This window comes from Toxotes jaculatrix, chromosome 11 (genome assembly GCF_017976425.1).
Source record: "Toxotes jaculatrix isolate fToxJac2 chromosome 11, fToxJac2.pri, whole genome shotgun sequence".
Lineage (NCBI taxonomy): Eukaryota > Metazoa > Chordata > Actinopteri > Toxotidae > Toxotes > Toxotes jaculatrix.
In genome coordinates this window covers 15,562,577-15,587,466 of record NC_054404.1, presented here as the reverse complement: position 1 = coordinate 15,587,466, position 24,890 = coordinate 15,562,577, and the positions used below count along the sequence as shown (strand labels likewise).

The 24,890-nt window shown below is 41.3% G+C and overlaps 2 protein-coding genes across 2 annotated transcripts; both read left to right on the top strand.

Annotated features, from left to right (window-relative positions):
* Positions 1-669: 669 nt before the first annotated feature.
* ppp1r21 (protein phosphatase 1, regulatory subunit 21) lies at positions 670-12,870 on the top strand. The gene is made up of 22 exons (XM_041050378.1): positions 670-1,349; positions 2,533-2,601; positions 2,891-3,037; positions 3,280-3,381; positions 3,501-3,665; positions 3,754-3,812; positions 4,207-4,301; positions 4,561-4,613; positions 4,759-4,908; positions 5,019-5,120; positions 5,205-5,293; positions 5,423-5,559; positions 5,712-5,804; positions 6,252-6,379; positions 6,978-7,127; positions 7,420-7,512; positions 8,459-8,713; positions 9,128-9,163; positions 9,317-9,433; positions 10,113-10,211; positions 10,292-10,420; positions 11,058-12,870. The coding sequence occupies exons 1-22, from the start codon at positions 1,290-1,292 to the stop codon at positions 11,085-11,087; spliced, it is 2,358 nt and encodes a 785-aa protein (XP_040906312.1). The 5' UTR covers positions 670-1,289; the 3' UTR covers positions 11,088-12,870.
* Positions 12,871-13,765: 895 nt separating this feature from the next.
* On the top strand, positions 13,766-20,978 carry LOC121189255 (stonin-1). Its single transcript, XM_041049198.1, has 4 exons — positions 13,766-13,924; positions 18,304-20,236; positions 20,406-20,608; positions 20,745-20,978. Exons 2-4 carry the CDS (start codon positions 18,388-18,390, stop codon positions 20,808-20,810), a joined length of 2,118 nt encoding a protein of 705 aa, XP_040905132.1. The 5' UTR covers positions 13,766-13,924; positions 18,304-18,387; the 3' UTR covers positions 20,811-20,978.
* The last annotated feature ends 3,912 nt before the right edge of the window (positions 20,979-24,890 follow it).

Sequence of the window (24,890 nt, the reverse complement as noted above, 5' to 3'; positions counted from 1 at the left end):
CCGCTTGCTATTTTCTGACCTTGTTTTTGTTAAGGCAACCCTTACCACTCTCAAACTGAGCAGTAAATAATTTATCAGTGACATCACATCTCTTAATTGTAAATGGCATTAGGTCTCTTAATGGAAAGATGAAAGGATGTTCTAATCATAGTAGCATCTCCATTTTGTGTCAAACTACTTCCTGTAATCACCTGTACAACACAAATGTACAAAGAGGCGCAATTTATTTCAGTATATTTTTAGGGTACAATATATCATCAGAGTAATGTTACAAAATGCATCCTTTTCTTGTATTTCTATCTATCTATCTATCTATCTATCTATCTATCTATCTATCTATCTGTCTGTCTGTCTGTCTATCTATCCACCCACAGTCACATTAGAAGTACCAGGATCTTTTACTTAATTAAAAGTACTAATGCCAGGGTGTAATAATACTCCATTGCAAGGTATCAACAGACAAGTACAACAACAACAAAAAATCAAGTTTTAAAAGAATATAAAAGTACTCATTGTATCCCTCCCACAGAGTCCTATCTAAACAAACACATTCGTATAAATGTGATTTGCGTTCCTAGACCTTCAAACGCTAGACGGCGCCCTGCTCACACCGGCTCACCACTTTTCTGTTTTCTGAACTCTGACCTCTGTGCTGAGTCTGGTCGGATATCTCATTCGAGGAGGATTTTGCGGGTCAGAAAATGAAAGTATTCATTCAGATGAATTGATTATTAAAGCTGTTTCATTAGTTTAGCCGCAGCTACACCCACTCTTTGATACAATCCGCGGAGGCAGCGGGTTACACGACTGCTGTCAGATAACACTGACTTAGCCTACATGTGTTGCTCGGTGTCGCGATTTGTTTTGCTAAATACCTAGTTAGCTGTTGGCTAGTCAGCTAGCGATGACAGGCTCTGTCGCCGCTAACAGTGCTAACTGAAAAAAAACGTTATCAAGTCGGGAAAACATCCTGTTTTAGAAAACAGTTTAAATCAAGTGACCAGCAACCGTTTCTTTCTCCGGGACTTACGATCGTCATTAAGTCACTATGTATCCGAGGTGTGTTTTACCAGATAACGGAACAAGCCTCCATAAAGAAGTCGGTAACAGTGAGCCAGCCCGGCTGAGTTAGTTACCTCTCACCGTGTCCACCGTCAATATTTCAAGCAGCGGACAGTGTGGAGACAGGGTTTGGACAAGCTAACCGGACAACCGTCGGCTTACCGAGCTAGCCAGGATAACGTTATAGAGCATCAACGGTTACTGACGGAATAACGTTTCCATCGACAATGGCTAACGTTACAGACCTGCAAACAAAATACAGCAAACTGGCACAGGAGTACTCTAAGGTAAACACTCATTTAATGTGGATAAAGTTAGCTGTCACTGATAAACATGCAGTTTTTGACGAGGAGGTAGAGGCGACATTAGCTGCCAAGGTGTTATTAGCGTTAGCCACCTTTTAGTGATTTACCTCTATAGATCTGGAATCAATGACAGACATTGCTCAAACGTGTCGGGGAAAGGAGATACACACTTAGTTGTTAGGGTACGCCTAGCCATAACTAATATACTAGCACGTCCAGCCATGGCTGAAGTTTTAATGTCCAGTTTGTGTTCAGACAGTTTGAGTCAAGAGAGTTGTTGACTCACTTCTATGTACTTTATGGTCCATCTGAGACCATGAAGGCTGTGTCCTAGGTGGTGGTGCTGATGAACTGCATTGTCTTACACTGACAGGTTTTAATAATAAACTGCCTACTGCGTTTATATCAACAAAAGTAGATAATAATATTAGACAAATAATGATATTAGAGTTAGTGCAATACAGTTCATAAGCACCAGAAGCTACAGCCTTAAAAATGACATAACACTATAGTTTAAAGTTTTCACAATAGTTTAAACATAAATAGAACATTTTAAACGTAGGATTTATTGCATGACTGTTGCATGATATTGTGGTTATCATAATGTATTTTAATTTATGTAATTTCTTGATTGGTAAATTTTCAGTATTTCTAAGCTGTACAGTCATTTTAATCAATGAGTGTAATGAATCTTTACCGGCTGGACCATAGTATAGAGCCCATAAACATTGTTTTGATTTGGTAAATATCAGTCAGGTGCACCTCTGGTGATGACATTTTGCTATTTCAGGTTGCCAGTGATAATTGGTTAATGAGTGAGAGAGAAGAGACAGTGAATCCTGTGTGCCTGTGTTTTCTCTTGCGAGCTGTATGTGCCCTTTGTTTCTGTGTCAGCTGACAGCACGGGGAGTGTGTGCTGTTTCCTGTTCAACTCTGATCTCCCCGTTAGCCAAGAACCATATCCTGCCCAGAAAGTGCTGACTGTGTAACTGTCACACACACTGCCACTGTGGTTAATAAACTATGTATTTAAAGTCACAGAGTAAGGAGTCGAGTTTTAAAAATATTTTTTGGTTCAGAATAGTATTTTTAAAAAATGAAGCATACACAGGCATTTCAAGTTTTAGGTTAAATCTCAACATCTTTTTTCTGTGTTTTTTCACAGCTCCGTGCCCAGAATCAGGTGTTGAAGAAGGCAGTTGTGGATGAGCAGGCCAACTCTTCCTCACTCAAGGTAGTGACATAATAAAAACAAAACTATTATGATCAGAACAACAGATAAGTGTTGTAAATATCTGTATTTCCATATTTGCTGAACAAAATTCAGAGTCACCTAACCTGAGAAGTTACTGTGTATTGTTACTGTGTTGCTATTAGCTGTAGTACCTGTACTTGTAGTTATGCAATGACAACTCTGCCCTCTTTGCCAGAAAGCCTTTTGTTGGTTTGTAAGAAGGCGTGTATATCAGTGTTATGCCTGACACGTGTTTGTCTCTATACTGATTTTTTTTCCCCCTCATCAGGAGCAGCTGAAGCAGAGGGACCAGAGCCTGAGGAAGCAGGAGCAGGAGATGGACAGTCTCAGCTTCAGGAACCAACAGCTGGCCAAGAGGGTGGAGCTGCTGCAAGAGGAGCTAGCTGCTAGTGAAGCCAAGGGCAAAAAGGGGAAGGTGATCATGAGGGAGAATGCAAGGGAGTGGCTACACAGTTGGGTGGTTGGAGGGTGTACAAGATGTATTGTGTGTTTTTTGTTATGGACATAAAAATTAATCTGTTAAAAAAAAAACAATAGTTTTAAGAGGGTTTATGAAATTTGCAAACTCATTAACAATTATGATTAAACACCAATGTTTGTGGAGCCAGAAGATCATGATTAACGGCTCCTTTTTTTAAAAATCTCTAATTCCTCCAGAGTAAAGGAGACTCTCCCTTGCAGCATGGCCTGCAGACCCAGAGTGTTTTTGATGAGGACCTGCAGAAAAAGATAGAAGAAAATGAGCGACTTCACATCCAAGTAAGCAGCCATGCCATGTTCATATTGGTCTGTCATCATTTTTTCTATACAGTATTCAAAGTACAGGGGAAGCCATGCCTGTGATGGCTCTGCTGTCTGTTTTATACTCTATATATTAGTTCTATGAAGCAGATGAGCTGCACAGGAGGCAGGAGGCTGAGCTGAGGGCACGACTACAGGAGCTGGAGAAAGACTCTGAGCAGCACCAGACTGTCGTGGACGGACTCACCACTAAGTACATGGAAACGATTGAGCGGCTGCAGAGTGACAAGGCACGCTTAGAGGTGAGGATGACCAGGAGGAGCATGAAGATGTGACTGACAGTTTGAATTAAGGTCATTAAAATGTGTGTCTTTTACTTTCATCTAATAGGTGAAAGCACAGACTCTGGAGAGGGAAGCCAAAGAGTGCAGAATGCGAACAGAAGAGTGGTACATCTACTTTATATTCATAGTTTCAGAATAATTTAATCCAGCGGTGTTGTGTGGAAGAATCCAAAAGTGGGATCTGCTTTTGCAGGAAGTGCATATAAATATAAAGTTACAGTATGGTTTGGGTGCATGCTACTGGTGGAAACTAAACACAAAAGATATGTCTCTATCTATATTTAAAATTATCTTGGAAATGAGATGAGAAAGATATAAGCGTCCTTGATTTTGGAGAACTGGATTGTTGATTAAATGTTTAGCCGTTTTGTTTTTAAACCTTGGATATACATTTTTGCACACTGTAGTTTTGACTCTCAGCAACTTAATATATTATGAATTATTAATTGAAACGCATATTTTAATCTACTCATGTCCTTTTGGGTCTCTCTCTCTGCAGTCAGCAGCAGTTGAGGCGGTGCCAGTCCGAGCTCAACAGACAGGTGAAACAAAGCAGCAGTGTTATCCAGGAGAAAGTGCCCTTCAATGACACCAGTGAGTATCACTTGGCCAAAAACAATCCCCTACAGGGGCGGACGTCTATTTGAGAACCTTGATGTCTGTGTCACTGATACCATAACAGCATTCTGCCAAGGAGTAAACAGCGTAATGCTACACCACGCAGTAATATAGCGCGCGGGCAGGCAAGAGGCTAAACCATTTAAGCTGTGTTTATCAAGCAAATGAAGTTCAGTGCAGGGACTGAGGTTCTGCTCTGGTTTATCTGCTCCTCTCTCTCTCTCTTATCCTGCAGAATTTAGTGACTACAACAGCCTAAATGTACCACCACACAATCGAAGGCACCAGGTGAGTGAACAAACCCACTTGTTCATGTGTATGTGAGTTACAGCTCTATGTGTGTATTTCCAGTAAGTAATTATAGCATTTATTCTTTTTGTTTGGCTTTAAAACTCAGAGTTCTGTGGATTGTGTGTTCTTTGTCTGCATTCAGCTTAAGGCCCGGGATGTGGCAGGTCAGGCTCTGAGCTTTATTGAGGACCTGGTTGCTGCTCTGTTGAACTTCCACTCCTACACAGAGCAGAGAGTACACATCTATCCCCTGGACTCCTCCATTGAGCCCATCTCCCCTCTCAACCAGAAGGTAAGGCAACCTTCCCTCACAAGAAATAGCGACAGTTTGTCAAATAGGATTTTATGACTGGTCCAACGTATGGTGAGGTATTTACTGTGCAAACTCTTCTCTTAACCCAGTTTTCTCAGTACCTACATGAGAATGCAGCCTACGTGCGCCCCCTGGAGGACAGCTTTCTGCAGTTACACCAAAGCATCACTGAGGACAACGTCACAGTACTGGTGAGTGGTTTTTAGACAGGGACATTGGGTTACTTGCTTATAATTAACCACTAATTGTGTGTTTTTCCGGTTGTTGAATTGCAGGAGACTGTGGTCAAGCTTAAGAGCTTTGCTGATAATTTCTCCTCATACACCCACTTTCTGCAAAAGATTCTTCCTTACCAGCTGAAAAGGTCAGCGCTGTGTGTGTGTGTGTGTGTGTGTGTGTGTGTGTGTGTGTGTGTGTGTGTGTGTGTGTGTTTGTGATAAAGAAATGGAGTGGAGGAGGCTGTACTGATGGCTATCTCCTCTTTTCCTATCAGCCTGGAAGAGGAGTGTGAGGCAAATCTTTGTACTCCTGCCCTTACTGTGAAAAACCGGGAGCTGCAGAGTGACATGAAGAGAGTAACTTCTGTGTTTGAGAAACTGCAGAACTACATTAACCTTTTGGCCTTACCCAGTATGTTATTATTTGAGCTCTTTATACCTGAAAGCTCTGTCACTTGTCCCAGTTAATTTTAAATTGGAATGATAATGAAGTGATGATAAGACACATGATATGGTATTTTTCCCAGAGTTTTTCTTTTGACAAGTTTGAACAATGTGTCTCAGGTGTTCGACAGGATGCCATGCCACAGAGCAGCACCTCGGCTGTCTTCACCCAGCTGGCTGCCTGCCTACACAGTCTTCACGATGCCGTTAAAGGTGAGCAGCACTGTGAGCCACTTTTCATTCATATTCATTTCACAAAAAGTGTGACACAATGCCACTTTTCCCTCATGTGATCACCTAACTGCTGTTCTGCCGGTCTTAAAAAGTCACACTCATTTTCTGTTTTCACAAAAATACACCATCAGGCTAGTGTTTGCAGAGGAAATATCCAGAGTATCTGTGACACTGCGATGCTAAATGGAAGTATAATTTAGTGCTCTATGGTAGGGAAGAGACCGCTTTTGTACAGCCGACACATTCAGCTCAGTGGAAATGTGTTGTGCCTTTGTCTGTTTGTTGTAGTTCCTGTGGGTACACTGAAATCTGCAGCTTGACTCAGTGACAATATTGTGAAATTATTAAACCTAACGGTGAAGCCCGAAAAAAGGGCCAGATGCGTTAAACGCCTCTCCTGATGTTCTCTTCACCCTGTGTGTCCAGAGATGTCAAAGCACTACAGCCAGAAGGCCGGCTTAGAGCAGGAGCTCCCCACTGTCACCCAGAAGCTCTGTACCACCACAGAGTGCCTGCTGGGATCTCTGGGCTCGCTGACCAGCAGCACTGGCAAGGTATGGCCACCAGGGGGCAGGCGGCAGCCAGGTTTATATTTCCAATATTGTAAATTCAAGCAGTGTGTGTTCTTTGTTAGCTGTACTGCACAAAGGCTTAGTTGTAAGCAGTAGTGCCTTTTGAGTACAACTGGATCATGTTGGTAATTTGCCACTAATGTGATAACACAGAATGACAGGACTCAGGTGGGCAGCGGTTAAATGTTCAAAGATACTGTCCAAATCACAGTTTGTACAGCTGCTCCCCAGTCAGAGTAAAGGGATAAATGATTGCTCTTTGTGAATCAAGTGAACCATTGTATTAGATGTGTGTGCTGATGGGAGGCACAGTCCAGCATCAAATAACACGCTGGCACATGACATGTGGAGCGGGCTGCATTTTGAGAGCGATCGTCTCTGCGGGCAAAAGCTTAATTGCTCAGACATTTGTCACCGTGGCCACTTGGTGGTGGAATCGTCTCTCAGCTGTAAACACACTGGATAATTTGAGGCGAAACACAACGCTGGGAATGTGCATTGAGAAATGTCAGCATTAATTAGTGCTTCCTTCTCCTTTGTTTGAATGGTATGAGATAATAACGTCACTCTTTTGTTGCAGATTGCCACTTTCTTCAGCAACAACTTGGACTTCTTCACATCCTCAGGCTACAGTCCAAGAGGCAGCACAGTAGCCCTCAACCCCTTACAAGCAGAGAGTATGCTGGCCAACAAAAAGAAGGCAGCGGCCTATATTCATGCAATCAAAAAGGTTAGTATCTGCTTGAATCTGTTGGGTATGCCCAGGCAGCAGCTGGTGGCAATAGGTGACCTTGCCTTTTCAGTTATAGCCTCCAGAGTTGGGACCACTCTGCCCAGTGAGATTACTAAGAAAACATCTGTAGCGTCTCGTTAATTGCTTCTTAAAACGTACTTTTATGATAAAGTCTTTGTGAATATTTCATATATTCCATCTGGCTTTATCTCACCGCTATTTTATATTGCTGAATAAATGTTAATAAACATGTCTTCTACTATACTGCTTGTTTTGTTTCTTCATTCAGCCCAGGCCACAGTCTGTTCCATACAGAGAAGCCCTGTCAAACCGTCGGATACTTACCAGCTCCACTGAGAGCAGAGAGGGTCTCACTCAACAGGTATGACACTTGACTCGGAAACTTTCCATAAACTTTCCATATTTCTGTTCAGAATTTATTAATGTAAAGATTTTGCTTCTCAGAAGACATTTCATCCGGCCAAGAGCTACAACCTGGCAGCAAGTGTTATGTGGACACACTTTAACCATGAATGAGTCAGTGTGTCAGCCCTCAACCCAGTGGTGTAATAACAGAGATAAAGTCAGAAATGGTTCTGCGTGCAGTTATGTTTATTGTGGTTTTGTGTTCTTTGGGGCACATTAAGATTAAAGAACAAATATAAAATGCAGGAAAACTGGAAACAAATAGAACAACAGCATCAATAGTTGCTGAGAAAATACAGTGGCCTGGAACAGTCGTTCATAGAGTGAATGTGCAGAAATCTGTGTCTTAAAATGATAAAACACATATGACATTTCAACAAGTCATATGACATTTCAACAAGGTGGAGACAGACACTCTTTGGGGACCGGGTGTGAAGAATTGAGAATCTTGGCCCGTGAGACTGTGCATGTTCTGTCCTGAGCAAGTTTAGAGCATCTCCTTTGTAATTGTGTCCTTTGGTCCATGTTAACCTTCTTAAATTTGTCACTTCAGCACCAAGTTTACTGTTACAAGTACAAAGTCATAAAAATAACCTATAAATATAATAAACCTATAATAAAGTTATAGCTTTTGCCATTTGAGCCTCCAGGTTTTGGAACAATCTAGAGAGCTTGGGACAGCAGAATCAGTTCCATCTTTTTTAGTGGCCTATAAATGATTTTTTAATATATTTTCTTTTTTCATTTCTGATATTGTAAGTAAAATATATTTGTTGTTTGTGATATAGTTTCCTCGTTTCTTCCTAAATACCGTTGCCCTTTCACTTCTCACAACCTCTGCTCAGCCCTCTTCCCACAAGCTCACTGTCCACTCCTCTCTTCTCCCCGCTGGCCTCCTGCAGGTGCAGCAGAGCCAGGAGAAGATCGCTCGGCTGGAGCAGGAGAAGGAGCACTGGCTCCTGGAGGCCCAGCTGGGGAAGGTGCGGTTGGAAAAGGAGAACCAGCGCATTGCGGACCTGGAAGCGCAGCTCGCAGCAGCTCTAGGGGGAAGTCCAAACTCGCAAACAGCTGCAGCCAGCACACTCGCACAGAGCCACGAGGAAGCAGAGACAGAGCAGAAAGCTGCAGGGAAAGAGACAACGTTGTGCACCAGCCTGGTACAGTCACTCTACTGGCTGCTGTTCGTTTTTCGCTTGCATAGGAAATTTTCAGCCCATGGCACTGGTGTCTGATTTGCTTCTCTAATACTCAAAGGGAGTATTATCATTCTTTCCTTGTAGCTCCCCTGCTTAACAAGTTTTTGCTTAATAATACTCAGACTTCCAAAGTGCTGATGTGGCTGAATAGAAGACTACTGTTGTATATATGCAAGTCAGCGCAGAGTTCACAGTGCAGTGACAACCCAGAGCTGTTTCTCTAGTCTCTGTACTAGTTGTGTATAAGCTGTTATTGTTGTTATCTTTTGTAGGGCTAGCAGTGTCAGGGACCTGTCTGTGCTTGAAGTGGATTTTTAAGACTTCTAATCTATGATTCAGTCTCTCAAATCCTCTGATTTGTCTTGTTGTTTCCAGGTTGGCATGTTGTGCACCACGCCTACAGTTGAACATGTGAGTTGTCATGCACTTTCTCAATTAACATATTCAAATGAAGAGTTTGTAAATATAAAAATATATTTTTAAAAAAGGTATTTGAAATGATAATACTTCCCAGAAGGTGAAAAAAAAATCTTACCAAGGTAGATGTTGTGTCTGTGTTTGCAGGTGGGAGACGAAGAGTCCAGGGAGCAGCTGATAAAGACTCACTACATGGCCAGAGTAGGAGAACTCACCACCCAGCTCCAGATTTCAGACAGCAAAGCTGTGCACTTTCACTCTGAGGTGAAGCCCTTACTAGAACGTTAATCTCACTAACTACGTCTTACAGCAAAGAGCTTTTCATAGCACACAGCCTTTCTAACATTGCATGACGTCTGGGAAGAGATGTGGAAACTCGCATAACCTCCATTAAATGTCCAGATACATTTAGTGCAGAGCAGTCACTTGACGTGTTCCCTCATGTGTTCCTTCCTATAATCATCCTACAACTATTTTTGTCTGCTTCTTTAATTTGCTTGAGAGCATAGAAACTGAAGCAGAAGTTAACCTTATTTCTCTGATCTCTCCTTTTTGTAGTTTGGAAATGATTCTTTAGTCCCATTATTACTTTACAGAGAAACTGACACCTAATATTTTTAGTGTTACGGTGAGACTTGATCCGAATGTAGATACTTGTCTAAGTGACATCCTGTCGCGTTTTTACCAACTGGCATGTCAGTCACCCTCATTTTGTATCGTAGCAACAGGAACGCGCCTGATCTCGAGTCAGTATCTCAGGTATTAAACTGTCACATTTTCAGAGTTTGCATTTACCTTTTGACGCTGTCCTCAGATGTACCCATTACTCAGAAGAAATCTCTCCCTTCATTGCAGCCTTTGAAATGAATCTCTGAACTGTTCCAGACATGCATTAAACCTATCGGGTGTTAGCAGTTGTTTGCTTTTTTATTTCCCTTTCTAGTGTCGAGCTTTGGCCAAGAGATTAACCATTGCAGAGAAATCACGGGAGACTCTGACCGAGGAGGTCAGAGTGGCTAATCAGAACATCACACGTTTACAGGTAAAATGCAGCCTCTTTACCAAAGAGCTTCCTGTCTATCAGCCCCCTCCCAACTCATAACTGTGTTTTCTGTCATACAGGATGAGCTGGCTACGACTAAGAGGAGCTACGAAGACCAGCTCAGCATGATGAGTGACCATCTGTGTAGCATGAATGAGACTTTGAGCAAGCAGAGAGAGGAAATCGACACGCTTAAACTGGGCAGCAAGGTACAGCATGGAGACAGATTTCTGTTGTGTCTGCTTTTTGTTCCCTTTTTAATTCAAGCTCTTGCTCTGAGGTTTGTTTTCAGCTGTCACATTCTGTCAGTCTCTGTATAAATAAATCTAAAAAGCTCCATCACTAAAGAGGAGTGATAAAAATCCAGTGGCTTCAGGGAGTGCGAAGGATCATTTCAAGTCTGGCAGTGAAATGTGACATTGTAAAGTTTCTGTCAGTTATGAGGTGAACCGCGAGGTCATCTGTGGTGTTGTGGTTGCTGCCGGGTCTGATGGGAAAAGCACCTGCTGGAGCCATCTGAAAAAGTCGTTAAGTTAAAGCCACAGAGACGGAGAAATCGGTTTTAAGCGTGCATGTTCCTGCATGTATGCGCACACATGGCTGCGTGTCGGGAAGTTGCAGGACAGAACACGTTTGGAGATCTAAAGGTGATGATTTTCTCTTGAAGACCTGAAACCAGCCTCAGCATGTTTTTAGATTTTGAAACAGAACGCAAATCTGAACTATCTTAGCTTACTGCTCTTAAACACAGCATAGCACTTTTTAATTTTGTACCAATCCAGGATATGACTCGATTTAAATTGGCTTGGACCTGAGTTGTGTGTTTTTGTTTTTTCTTTTCTTCAGGGAAATGCCAAAAAGAACAAAGGTCGCTAGAGCTGCCCTCAAAACTCTGGCTCCATTTGTCATCGCAAGGGCCACCTTGACAGATGAGCGGGACTGTGGAGCCTCCCAGCAGCATCCTGGTACCAACACTACCACTGTCACCAAACCACAGGACGGCTACATGAGCCTCAGATTCCTCCGCTGTCAGACAGTGGCAGTGTAACTGAACTGCATGGAGGCTGTAACATGTTTGACTGAAGAAGCCCCCCCCCCCCCCCCCCCCCCCCCCCCCCCCTTTTTTTTTTCTCTTGTCACAGCACCAGTTATAACATAACATGATTTGCTAAAAATGCTTTGTGAAACTTCACCAGAAGCTGCTGCTTGACCTTCTGGTCAAAGCAGGGTGGGAGAGAAACAGCTTTTCCCCCCCAAAAGGGACAGAGGGAGATAAACAGCTGAGAGCAGTTGAAGTTGGTAATGCTCACTGAAGTCGAGGCTTGGAAGACCAAGCCCTGCTGATCAGTGTGTCTACTTTTCCTGCTTAGCGTACATGTGAGAGAACATGAAACTGCATTCTTACTGCTTATCTGTGGGCGCAGGCGAAAAGAGCAAATGTTGGTGTGGCTGTATGTGTGCAGAGTGTTGTGTCATTGTGTGATTGTGGCACCAGGCTTTACAACATGTTTGTTTTGTTTTACACATAGACTTTTTTTTTTTTTTTTTTAGATCAACTTTTTGAGATTATTTGCGCAAGTGATTCCAATGGCCTGTATGTCTCCATACAGCATAATACCCCTTCTAACACATGCATATATCACGAGCTTCTGCAAAGAAGGGCTTTAAAACCTGAATGAACAACTAACAAAGACACACTTGAATTCATTCCTCATTTTGGAAATTTTTCAATCCTTTGGGAGTGGAGAAAAGAAAAGAGAACTGCCTTGAAGCACTGATTAACTGTGTTTACCTACACACAAAAAAAGGGGTAGGATGGACAAGTCGGAGCTCGTAAAATGGTGTCAGTCTGTCTCTGTGAAGTTACTCTGTAACAAGTCGTTTTTATCACCAAAGTTAAGTGTGGATGTGCACTGCTGTGGCACAAGAGTCTCTAAAGTCATGTTGTAATATGTATGGGTAAAAAGGGTTCAAATGAATATACACTCATTTCAAATCATGACATAGTCGTACTGTAGAATTTCTAAAAGAAAATATATTCAAAAAAGGCATTTATTCAGAGGTTACAAATCTTTATTTTCCACAGTATTTGGGAAACTGAATCTTCGGCTAGTTGTTTTATTTTGTGTGTCTCTTATAAGACCTGATTCCTGGGAGGTGCCATAGAGGGGTTGGCACATACTGTAACTGGTGCTTAGACAACCTGATTCATGAGTCATGGCAGAGTGCAGTTAAAGTTTACAGTAAAATAGGACCTCTCTGGCTTGTAGTAGTGCGAGATAATTGGAAGAAAAGTGTAGCAGTGATTATGAGCATTCAGACCTCTTGTTTGCCAGTCTACACCTGCCAGCAAACCTTTGATCCCAAAGATTTGCAAGTGTCCCCTGAACTGATTAAAAAATTTAAAAAATTATAATAATACTTGTATCCTCACAGTGTAACCTGTCCAAAAGCACATAAAAATATGTGAAAAAAATAAAGAGCTTGCTCAACACTTAAATACATAATGCAGTTGGGTTCACGTTTTGTTCATTAATGGTCCTCAAACTTGTCTGACCTAACTTTTCGTGTTGCATTTCTGGGAGTGGGAAGAGACTGGGGTTTTAAATTGCATATAATTAAAAAAAAAAAAAAGCCTGTAACCCGCCCTAACCACTGGGAAATGAGACAACACAATTAAACTGGACATATGAGAACTGGAAGATTACTGTTTGATGCCGTCACTTTGTTTTGGAAGGAAAAACATGTTGTGTCATTTTAGTTGAATTCATGATGCTTTCATGTACTCTTGGTACCATGCCCCAGATGTCGAAGTAGAAATAACCACCACTTGTTTGTGCGTTCAAGATATTTTGGCCAGTAATACTGAAACGTTGGCCTTGTGACAAAGCAATTTAAAAAAAAATTAATCCAAAAAGCACAGAGTGAACAGTGGCTGCAGAGATTTTTATGTCTCATGTGTAAGTGCATACACGAGACATGCAGGGTGCTTCGAAAAGTGGCTTATACAAATACCCTGCTTGAAATGGTATATTAAAATAAACTTCTCAAGCACGGGACAAAGTTTGAAATAGATTTAGTCAAAATAATGAAGGGACAAACTTATTTGTTATTCATAATAGTACAACTTAACATTTTATTGTAATCTTGTAGATACTGTGATTCATCCTGTTCTCACCCATCTGTTGCTAAATCCATAGAATTACAGCTCTGCCATTAGGCCAAAATTGTAATTAAATTCTACACATTGGCCTACTGGAAATACTTTGAGTTACATATAATAATAAACTCTTTCTGATACACAACCTACAAAACCTTAACTCTGAATCAACATCCTAATATTCACATGTAAAAACAATGGCCTATTAAAGCATGTGTGTTTTGTTTATTTCCAGCCATGGGGATATAACCAACAGGCCTACGATCTCAAATATTAACCCTAAAGGTGTTCGCTCCGCTTGTGCTGTGATGTGCGCGCCCATCTCCTGATACCGACATTTCCTACGGTCGCGAACGCAGCACTGCCGTGCTCATTCCTGCAGTGTCCCGTTGGAGGACAGTCTGTCTGAACTCGGGAGGGGAATCGCTGCGCTGTTAAAACTCCCAGGATTTACACTCTGCCATTTTGAGCAAAACCGGCCGACATCAGAGTTCAGACGACTCCGTCAAACAGGAGTCATGACCTGAAGTTAGCGAACCGCCACTGTGAATCCGTGAGTATTTCTTTCTCTTGGCTGCACTCACGTCTGTTTTTGAAGTGAGCTGCGATAGTTCAGGTCACTTCAGAAACCTCCTTTAAAAGCTGTTTCGGTGAACGTGGACTGGGTTTGTTGTCAGACGCAGCTCGGCCGGGACATGTTGCGCTTCCCCTGAAACGTGTGCAAAAGTGAAAAAAAGTAACGTGGGTGGTTGAGAAGTTTACTCAAGAGTTCGCATCAAAACAATGGCGCAGAAGCGATCCCAGAGAGTGGGGCCTCTGTGCCCCGGAACATGGGCCTGGCTCTGTTGTGGATGACAGCACGCTGGTACTGTTTTCTGCCTGCAGGCTGAGCTGCCGTGAGCGAAAAAAAATACACTCACACCAAACAAATTCGTGTTGTTTACCGGTAACTCGTGTGTTCGTCGACTGACCATACGCTGCAAGAATGCGCTGCAAAAATAGAGCAAAACAGTGATTGAAGATGTAGTTTTAAGAAGAGGGACTAACTTTATCTGCACATGTAGATGACATTCATGGGGAAAACAGCTTTATAAGAGGTGCTTCGCGGACATTCTTATGTGTAAATGTGTTTTTATAATTGAGTTTAGCAGGAAGCATTTTTTTTTTGGGTGGGTGGGCAGTTTTTCAAATTGGTACAAGTCTTTTAAAGTGAGACTGTAATTTGTTGTTGAGCAGTGTTGCCACAAGTGACAATTATGGGGGTAATGGAAAAATGCTAAAAACACAATATAAAAACAGCAGGAGTGTGAGCAGAGTCAGCACACAGGCTCAGTAATGTCTGTTATAGAGCAATATCCAGCTAAAGTTAGCTAACATTAGCTGACGTTTAGCAACCAAAAGCTACCGGAGCGAGTAAATGAGGCTGTAGCTGAGTGTTATGAACTGAGCAGTTGTGTGTTTTGTTGCTTATGAGTTCAACTTTTGTGTTATTACTTGTCTGAAAAGTTGCAGTTGTCGCGCTGTAAGAGAGTCTAAAATATAAATGAAAGTTGTGTTTTCCACGAGTTTATAATGAGTTTATTTATCCCTAAGTGACTGAGATCAAAGTGAATCACTACTACTTGCTACTGGAAAAGTATTTTAGACCCTCATTCATTCCTGCTTAGTTTTTTTTTCTCCCCTGTCTTGCTTTTTCTGAACTGGAACAAATCTCTACAGTGAATGCAGGGAGCCCTGTAATTCAATAATTAATTCTGGCATAACATTGATTTATTCGGCTTCACCCAAACTTTCTCATCTGCTTTTGTTTGACGACAGCGCCACTCGAAGTGGGTCATGGCATTTTATTTATTTATTAATATATATATATATATTTTTTCAGATCTGCACTAGATCACACAGTCATGGTGGTCACAACAGTAGTACTCTCCAGTAAAATTAAGCAGGGAAATGTCTTATTTTGTTTATTTATATACTTCAACAAGGAAAAACAATCTACTCCATAGTGTGAGTGTTCAGGAAATATCCAGCGAATCCAACAGGAACTTGTCTTACTTCATCAGGAAACATCTGTCTGCTAAGTCAAAGTTCAGATGGGTTGTTTTTTTTTTTTTTTAATTCAGCAGTTTTAGACTTAAACCATCAGTTTCCTCTCAGTAATTATTTGTCAGTAAATGGTCAAAAAAAGTGGTCCAGTAATTCTTCAAGGTCGTATTAGACTTAATGCCATGCCGTAACTTTTATTTTTTCATATCCTGATTCGATAGTTTCAGCTCGTGATTGCTGTTCCTCTTTGTGGATTGCAGTTTCTCTGTGTTTGTAATAAGTTTTCATAATGTTTCATGTAACTCCATAGTCTGGTTTCTGAGGGCTGTATACGGAAGTGCTGACTGGCCTCTTTTAAAACCAACAAATGCCTCTATTTGGCCACATATCATTACTCAGTTTGACCCAATAATTATGATTAAGCCACTTCAGACTTTAAGCTATTGTCCGTGAGGTGTGCGCGTTATTTTGCTGACCCCAGGTTTAGCAAGTGTAGTAATTTGTCTAAGTATAGTAATAATTAGTGATGATAAACCTGGGATACTGCAGGGGATTAGCATTCTCTTTGTCTTAATTGCAGTGCTGCAGTTTAACTGGGAACAAACTTGTGGAGTGTTTGATAAATATTTGATATATAAGAGAAACTTGAACAAAGTTTCCTTTGAGGATTAAAAGTCTTGTGCGACCGTGTGAAATTTCTTCACATCTTCAAATGATAAAAACAAAAAAAAGTAAGGTTAAAGCTGTGAAAGTAATCCTTCAGACTTGTTTTATATGTTCAGAAAATACCTAATTGCTACAATAAGCCTATCCTAAACCCCAGGGTCCTTTTTTTGTCATTGTTAAGTTAAGTTTGACAGAGATAAATAGCCAGGCGAAGCGGAATTTATGACCTGTAAATCTTGTGCATTTTTGAATTTTGATAAAAATGACATTAAGATAATATTTGTTGTCAGTTCACAGGGATATAGCAGGCTGGTATTTCCTGTGTGCAAAGCTGCTTGTCCCCGAGGAATGCGTGGAATGTATTCTTTTGTCCTCTGTAGATTTAGCAGCGTCTCATTTTCTGTACTGCCTGCCAGAGAGCCAGGGAAGAGACGACGCACTGGAAATGAGTCTGAAAGACTGTCAGTAACCCCCGTGGAGAACTCATCCTACTCCGTGCCCGTCTGTTTGAACCAAAGCTGAGGGATAAGTCGGAGTGGAGGGATGAACTTGGAGATGTCTGTGTGCCACTGCAAACATCCTCTCATTAGAACGATGTTCTCCAGCGTTTGACTGAAGACTTGTCAATCCACTACCCTGAATCCAAGCCCCCACTTCCCTGTTTATTTATAGCTTAGAGGAACATGCCACTGGATGTCTCCTTCATGCAAGTGATGGTTGTGATCTTGAAGGGTGGAGGGAGGCTGTAATTGAGGCTCTCTGCTTTCAATTTTTTTTCTTTTTTTCTCTTCGAGATTTTTATGGGGATGTGAGGCTTCAGAATTTTGAAAGTGGCTTCTCTGCGGCCTCAGAGCCGGATGTTGATGAGAGCAGAGCTGTCAGCACATCAAAAGACAGTTTGTGATTGACGAGCAGGAAAATTAGCTATGAGATTGTTTAGAGATCACAAGATGTTTACTCTTTGCCCACTGGAAAATTACCCCGAATATCGTTAGTGTTTGGTAATATTCCCATACTCTTTCAGCAGTTAATACTTACATCTAAATATGTTCTGAAGATCTAATATCACACAGGATAAAACTTTAATTTTCCAGTGTGTGCCTTGCACATTTAACCAGCTTTGTTTCTTTCTGAAGCTTCATGCGGTTCCAGCTGCTGTGCCACATTATACCTGCGTCTCACAGCTGACTTCATGCTGGTTAATGAGACAGGATCTTTGCCGCCATGGCTAACTCCTCTCACATGCATTTTAGAGCGGGCTTGCAATGAAATATTTAGACTATGCTCATTTCAAAGCAAAGTATGTCTAAAATACAACATTTTACCTCATCAGTTTGCATTACAAAACCTTTGAACTCCCAAAACGTCTGAACTTTAGCTCCTTTTGAAAACAGCAACACTTCTGTCTTTCTGAGGCTTTTTTTTGTATCCTCTCTGCATTTTTAAATACTCCTCTGCTCCTAAAAACATATCGCAGCTATTTATCACAATCTTCATTTTCCAGTGAAGTTTGAACAGGAAGAACAGCCTTTTTAAAGTCTCAATGGATCATTTAGAATTACAATAAGAATCACAGTACTGTTTTATTGGCCTTGTCCATGTATCAGGGGCTCGCTTCAGCCTCACATTACAAACTACTTTTAATTAAAGACACATGCATAAATTACAGCCTGTATTAAATCACTGCCACAAAGTCAGGGAAAACACAAATGTGATCATTTAAGAATTCCCACGAACCCTCTCTCTCTGTAGGTTTACTTCTTATTTTTTACAGCTAAAAGATGATACTCTATTAATTAAAGTTTGTTCATACTGTCCTGTGAGTGTGTAAATGCAAAACAGTTCGGTTGATAAATGTTTGTACAACAGATTCTCCAAAACTTCCCAGGATCTAATCTGCATCGTCGCCTAGAGAAAAATCTCCCGCTGTGCCTCTGAACTGCACGAATGCTTAATTCAGCTTTCACGTCAAATGAACCTTTGTTAATAGTGGTGTTAACAGATTTGAACTTGTTCCAGGTTTTCAAGGTCAGTTTCTCATTAAGCTTTCATGGAGTGCATTAAGGAAAGATGTTTTATTTATATCCCCAAGAGTACTCTTTAACAGGATCAGTGGACTTATTCATATTTTCATACTAAGAACTAATCTGTTCAAAATGTCTTTAGATATTTCATTCGTTTTTTGCTTTTTTTTAATTCTAATAATGTGTTTTCTTACAGATGAGAAGGTCTTGAAGCGGGGGACAATCAATACAACAAAGGAGGAACTGTGTTTTTTGGACTGGACATCAGTCGTCTGCAGCCATGTGTTCTACCAATCATTCAAACTGGGTCACATTTGAAGATGACAACATACCGCTCTCATCACCTCAGAAGCCCCTGCAGTCACCAGGGCTTATCAAAGCATCGGTACCTCGTCCCAATGGTCTGAAATTAGTGCTTCCTCCAATCCGAGACACTTCCTGGAGCTTCAGTCGTTCCCTGGAATCCCCTCAAAGCCACTCTAGTCTTAGCGGACGTTCCTGTGTGCCATGTAGCACACCCTTTGGCACTCCTGTGAGTGGGGTTCCTAGCAGCGAATTTCACTCCAGCACATGGGAAAGGAACGACTTCTTCCGGAGTTTGTCCAGCACATCGACCACTTCTTCTCCTTCTCCTGCACCCGAGGCCCCAAGTCAAACCTCAGATGGACCAAGCCCTTTCCCTTCTTTCCAGGGGAACTCGGGACACTATAACCCCTTCTGGAATGAATCTAGACACAGTGCAGATGTGGGCAGCTCCTCCTCAGACTCAGAATGTGACAGCAGCCTACCACGTTTCTTTATTCGGACCAAAGACGGCAGTGAGCCACCACGTGACCAACTCCAAAGCTCCTTCTCCTATGTTTGCCACAAACTGGAAGGCCTACGAACAGAAACGGACCATGAAACAGAGACAGGGAGAGATGGGGAGAGGCGGCTAAGTTGCAAAAATGAGGTGTTAAGTGACAGTTCATCTCATTTTGTCCCTCGGGGGCTGTTTCGTAGCCAGAAGAGAGACGGCTGGCCTGTCATGCTCAGGATTCCCGAAAAAAAGAACCGCATGTCCTCTCGACAGTGGGGGCCTATCTATCTCCGCTTAGTGCCGGGAGGTGTGCTGCAGATGTACTATGAGAAAGGGCTAGAGAAGCCGTTCAAGGAGTTCCAGCTCCTCCCTCAATGTAGGCTCTCAGACCTTAAACTGGAGAGCTACGGGGAGCCCCGCAAAGTCCTTACCATCAAGGTGGAGCACTTCTCCTACACAGAAAAGAAACGCTATCACCCGAAGTTGGAGGTCAGTCATGAGGCAGAGGTAGAGCAGCTGCTCAAGTTTGGCTCCACGGTGCATGACGACATGGAGGACCTGGTAGTCTCCATGGAAGAGGAAATCTTCAAATTGTCTATACCCCATCAGCCGAGGCGGCACTACGAGGAGCAGGAGCTGTCGTTGCAGATCACTGATCACATCTGGGTACAACTGGATAAGTCTGGAGGAGTCATAGAGCGGACAGCCTTCACCCAGGTTCACTGTCTGGCGTTTCTAAACGGACTAGGGGATTGTTTTCTCGCCCTTAATGATCTCGGGCTGCTGCGCTTTGACTCTAGCTACGGCTCTGAGGAGGGCAGTGAACTCTGGATGGAGATTGCCGACTGCCATTTTCACAAATGTGTGAATGAGATAGAATTTCAGAGGTCCCGTCTGATTAAGTTCTCACCTCCTGACGCCTGCAGGGTGGAGCTGATGCGGTACAAGACGGCAGTTTTGGGTTGCACAGAAATTCCTTTCTCAATCAAAACTGTGGTCACAGTTCAAGGTGCCTATGTGGAGCTCCAGGCCTTTCTGAACATGTCAGCCACCTTCCTCTCCTCCAGGGCGGGGTCTGACAGGTACCCGCTGTGTGAGAATGTAGTGATCCGTGTGCCGGTGCCAGGTGACTGGGTCAAAGTGACGCAGACGGTGGCCTTGCTGCGGCAGAGGTCACTGAAGGCCCGTATGAACAGAAATGCCTGCCTGGGCTCTGTCAGCAATGCAGATTCACAGCCTGTCATGCAGGTGTCAATTGGCACAGTCAAGTATGAGAATGTATATTCAGCCATCGTGTGGAGGATCGACAGGCTGCCAGCGAAAAATACGGGTAACACATTTCTGAGAGAATAAAACTCAGCCCTGCGCCACAGCCTAACATGTCATTTCCTCATTAGTTTCTTGGCTGTGGCTTCTTGTGCACGTGTACAGTATGTTTTCGCTGCTCTGTGGTGTGACATTCGCAACTACAAGTGACCTTTGTTTTCTCCATTTTGCAGCAGTGGATCATCCCCATTCATTTTCCTGCAAGCTAGAGCTGGGATCTGATCAGGAGATCCCAAATGACTGGTACCCCTTTGTGACCATGGAATGTGAAATAATGGGCGCAGTTGTGTCACAGACCAGGGTGAAGTCACTGGGCACAGCAAACGACATCCAGCCGCAGAAACATGTAACCAGCTGGACACGTTATCATTGTCAGGTAAGATGTTTCAGCGGTGTAATAAAATCTTGCTCAGTGCATGCACCAACTTTAATGTAGACAGAGAAAACATCTTCATTTGTTCCTGCAACTAACCTAATGTGTGTTTGTTTTGTTTTTTGTGTTTTTTTTTTAGGTGGAAGTGGAGAAGAAGTGGATTGAAACAGAGTCAGAGAGGCAATCCGGCTGTATGACACAGTGAGGATTAGAGAGGAGGACGTTATCCTTTTTGGTCCGAGACATTTGCCAAAATCTTTTTCATAGTGTAAAGGGATAGCGGGTTAAAAAAAAAACAAAAACAAAAAAAAGGGTGATGAGGGACTTTCTGCTTATATCCGGTGTCAGATTCATCTAATTACACATAGCCTGGTAACCGATTTTGTATCCTTTAACTGAGACTGAGTTAGTCTAGACCTAATCAGAAATTTAACATGGTCCTTTTTGCCTTGCACTTTACATTTAATAGATTTATTAATTGTAAGATTACAGTTTATACGAGTACTGTATATAAGCTTGCATTTGCATCATCTGCACTGCCCTCTGGGATGATTGGCAGCCTTAATAAATAAATAAGCAGGCTGTATGAGATAAACAGCTTAAGTAATGAGCAATATTCTGTGTTTGAGAAAAAAAACTAATTATCAGCAAATGTTTAGGGTCAGGCCCTTTTGTTGCCTGGAAATATTTAAACTTCACATATTTCCAAATTGATTAATTGATGACTCCTCCACATTTAGACTAAATGTTATTTGGCAGTGGCACGACAGTTTTTGATTACTGTGCTCTAAGAATCTCTGTACGTAGGTAACCCCATGTTATCAGTAAGTGTTGGACACAATAATGCAAACACCTTGTGGAAAAGGACTGAAATTATGTTAATTATAGTTGCACAGAAACATTGGTTCAAAGGTGGGTGACAGGACAATGACTCCCACTGAGCAGCATTTGTCTGAAGTGACTTTATCATAGTTATTAGGACAATTTGGTTGTACTGACTCACTGACTCAGGTTGAATTCCAATTAGCAGCCAGTTCTACGCATTGAAACTGCCCAATAAGATGAGTTGCCACAGCAACACAAACATACAATTAAATCATTTTTGCCCAAACTGCAAGTGCATTGGCCTAAAAAGATGCAAAATAATTGAATATTTTGAAGGGTAAATTTTCTTGCTTTTGCCAAATACAGACAAAGTGCACTTACAAAGCGAAGCAGCAGCTGCAGTTTATAACTAATCAAGCAATAATTTGATTCATTGACTACAACCTAATACAGTAAGCCCCACATTCTAAGCTACATGTATAGCTGTGTGCAACACAGAGTGGTAATATTATAATAGAAAGTGAGAAATTACTTTTCTTTTTTTTTTTCCATATGAATACAACTCATTACTTTTGCTGCTTACCTTGAACTGACCATTGACTTTATACCAAGGTTGTATTCTGGAGGACTGTAATGTTATTTAAACAAATCAAATCTTTATTATGTGATCTTTTCTGCCTCTGGGTTGTGAATTGGTCGAATTGGGGGAAAAAAAGAGTGGTGAAGCTTCATAGTGAACAATAAAGCCTTCAGCGATGACTTGTATGTAACGTATGAGGTACCTGGCTTAAGCTGGATATTATGTGCATCAAGAGTAAAAGCTGAAATTGAGCTGAATGACTTGTGGTACTTCTTCACAGACTTTAAGACTGGAATAAAGTGTCCTGCTCTCTCACTACTAAACCTTGAGTTTATCATGCCATCATCTGCATCCAGGCCCAGGTCATGGGGGCAACAGCTGCCCAGTCCACAATGCACCAAAGTCCTATGGCATCTCCCACGAGTGGTGAGCCCATGGGAGGTGGTGCTGCCCAGAGTGGGGTTCAAACCCACGACCCTGAGAGATTGAGAGGGTTGAGAGGGTTAACTACAAGAGGTTTTAGATTTTTTTCCTCAGTTGTTAGTTTTCGTTGATCCTCATGGGAGGCTGTAAATTGACCATAGTCACTTCCGTTACATGAACGCTCTGAGTAAGCTTAAAAACGATAACATTTTTTAATGGAGCGTCAGCTTTTTTATAATTCAAGGACAGCCTCTGTCTGAGTCCAGAGTTGTTTTGTAGTCGTGCGACAGCTAAGTGCCTGTTAGTTTCAGCGACTGCAGCATCAGCAAGGCTGTCTCACGTTGCTGCTTTTCAGCCGCAAAGCTCCTCCTTCATCAGAGGAGTCAACCCACTAGTGATGGGAGTTCCGGCTCTTTTTAGAGAACCGGCTCTTTTGGCTTGGCTCACTAAAAAGAGCTGGTTCCTTCGGCTCCCAAGTGGCTCTTGTTTTGTTGTTTAATTTACTATCAGCAATAATGTAAAAATATGCACAAAATGAATTACTAATGTATTTTTTATTTATACATGTTTATTATATAAATATGCCTTTATTTATTTACTCCATATAAAAAATTAATTATTAAAGATACAAAGAACAACTATTTACAATTCAGCTTTTAACAATATTAAACTTTCAAAAGTTTTTTTAAAGTTTTACCTTTGTATTATCAATATAATTGAAATGGTTCCATATTTTGTTTCTTTTCCTGGTGTCACTCATTTTCTTAACTATACCTTTCTAATGCGTCAATGGAAATAGTTTGTAAAAGAGGAAATCGATTGAGTCTTAATCAAAACTCATAAACAGTTACACAAGCACACCCACTGCCCTGTTCTTCAACTACACCCTCTTTAACCACGTACACATAAACGAAGCCCAAAACATACCATGATATAATCTGTATTTACACCAGTACTAAAATTACATCAGTCTGTATTTGTAGGGCACATCTCATGAATGTACCAGCACCATTTCAGTGTTTCACAACACAAAATATAAGTGAAGATTATGTAGGGTTACAATCAGCCATGCCAAATAACAAACATGGTTTTCTATTATTATTAATCCATTTGAAACCAAATTATCATCTGGTGCAGTCAAACAGAAAAGTACAATTTATCTAGCTCCATGATAGACTCGGAGTCAGATGTGTGTGTTTTGGTTAGGAAAAATCACGTGATTTATGACATATGAAACACTTTACTGCTTCATTCAGTATCGAAACCCTGTCATTGGTTTAGTTGTCTTGCAACAATGTAGCGCGGGTTCGATTGCTGTGTGTTATATAGATCATGAATTAGACATTTGGAATGAGATCACATTTGCCATCTGGGGACTGAACACCGAGTATTAAACATCTTTTAAGCTATGGACTATTTAGATTTGTTTTAGGATAGCTTACGATTCATAACACAAAATGTCAGGCCAAGTATATTGCTGTTTCCTACAGCAATCAGACCTGTCAAATAATATAGCCTATGTATTTAATATATATATTTAATATATGTCTTTTATTGTGTCAGCATGAAACCATACAACATGTAGTCGAACAAGAATGTGCATGGCGAAACAAATCCCAAGCAATCCATGAACCAATAAATGACATATCTTGATTGCACTCCATTTTATTGACCACTCGATGTCCTACTCGAGCACTGTGTCATTGAAGCCTCGGGTAATGAACCCTTTGTTTGAATCAGGTATCGAAGCTTCAACAAAGCCTCGATCAGCCATCAATAGGCGTAAGGCGTGAAAATATGTCAAAAAACCTATATTTTAGTCAAAAAGTCATAAAACGTCATACGGCTGTAAGGCTTCAAAATATGCCAAAGAAAAGTTGGATTTTAGTAAGACCTCAAAATGTCATAAAACATGTCATACGGCCGTATGGCGTGAAAATATGACAAAAACGTGATTTTTTGATATGACCTCAAAATGTCATAAAACACGTCACATGGCCGTATGCCGTGAAAATATGACAAAAAAGTGATTTTTTTGGTATGACCTCAAACTGTCATAAAACATGTCATAGTATACTAAGGCGTGAAAATATGACAACAAAAGTGATTTTTTGGTATGACCTAAAAATGTCATAAAACATGTCACACTGCCATAGGGCGTGAAAATATGACAAAAACAGTGATTTTTTTGGTATGAACTCAAAATGTCAAAGGCGTCAAAATCGGGCAAAAAAAGTCAAAATTTTTTTTGACCTCAAAATGTCATAAAAAACGTCATAGTATAGTAAGGCGTCAAAATCGGCCAAAAAAAGTCAAAAATTTTTTTGACCTCAAAATGTCATAAAAAACGTCATAGTACAGTATGGCGTCTTTTTCGCCCAAAAAAAGTCAAAAAATTTTTTGACCTCAAAATGTCATAAAAAACGTCATAGTATAGTATGGCGTTTTTTTCGGGCA

Excerpts from the sequence above, each read along its gene's own strand:
- ppp1r21 (XM_041050378.1), top strand. The coding sequence starts at position 1,290 with ATGGCTAACGTTACAGACCTGCAAACAAAATACAGCAAACTGGCACAG. Across the intron at positions 3,813-4,206 it reads AGAATGCGAACAGAAGAGTG|TCAGCAGCAGTTGAGGCGGT; the intron begins GTACATCTACTT and ends CTCTCTCTGCAG. Across the intron at positions 7,513-8,458 it reads GAGAGGGTCTCACTCAACAG|GTGCAGCAGAGCCAGGAGAA; the intron begins GTATGACACTTG and ends GGCCTCCTGCAG.
- LOC121189255 (XM_041049198.1), top strand. The coding sequence starts at position 18,388 with ATGTGTTCTACCAATCATTCAAACTGGGTCACATTTGAAGATGACAAC. Across the intron at positions 20,237-20,405 it reads GCTGCCAGCGAAAAATACGG|CAGTGGATCATCCCCATTCA; the intron begins GTAACACATTTC and ends TCCATTTTGCAG. Across the intron at positions 20,609-20,744 it reads GGACACGTTATCATTGTCAG|GTGGAAGTGGAGAAGAAGTG; the intron begins GTAAGATGTTTC and ends TTTTTTTTTTAG.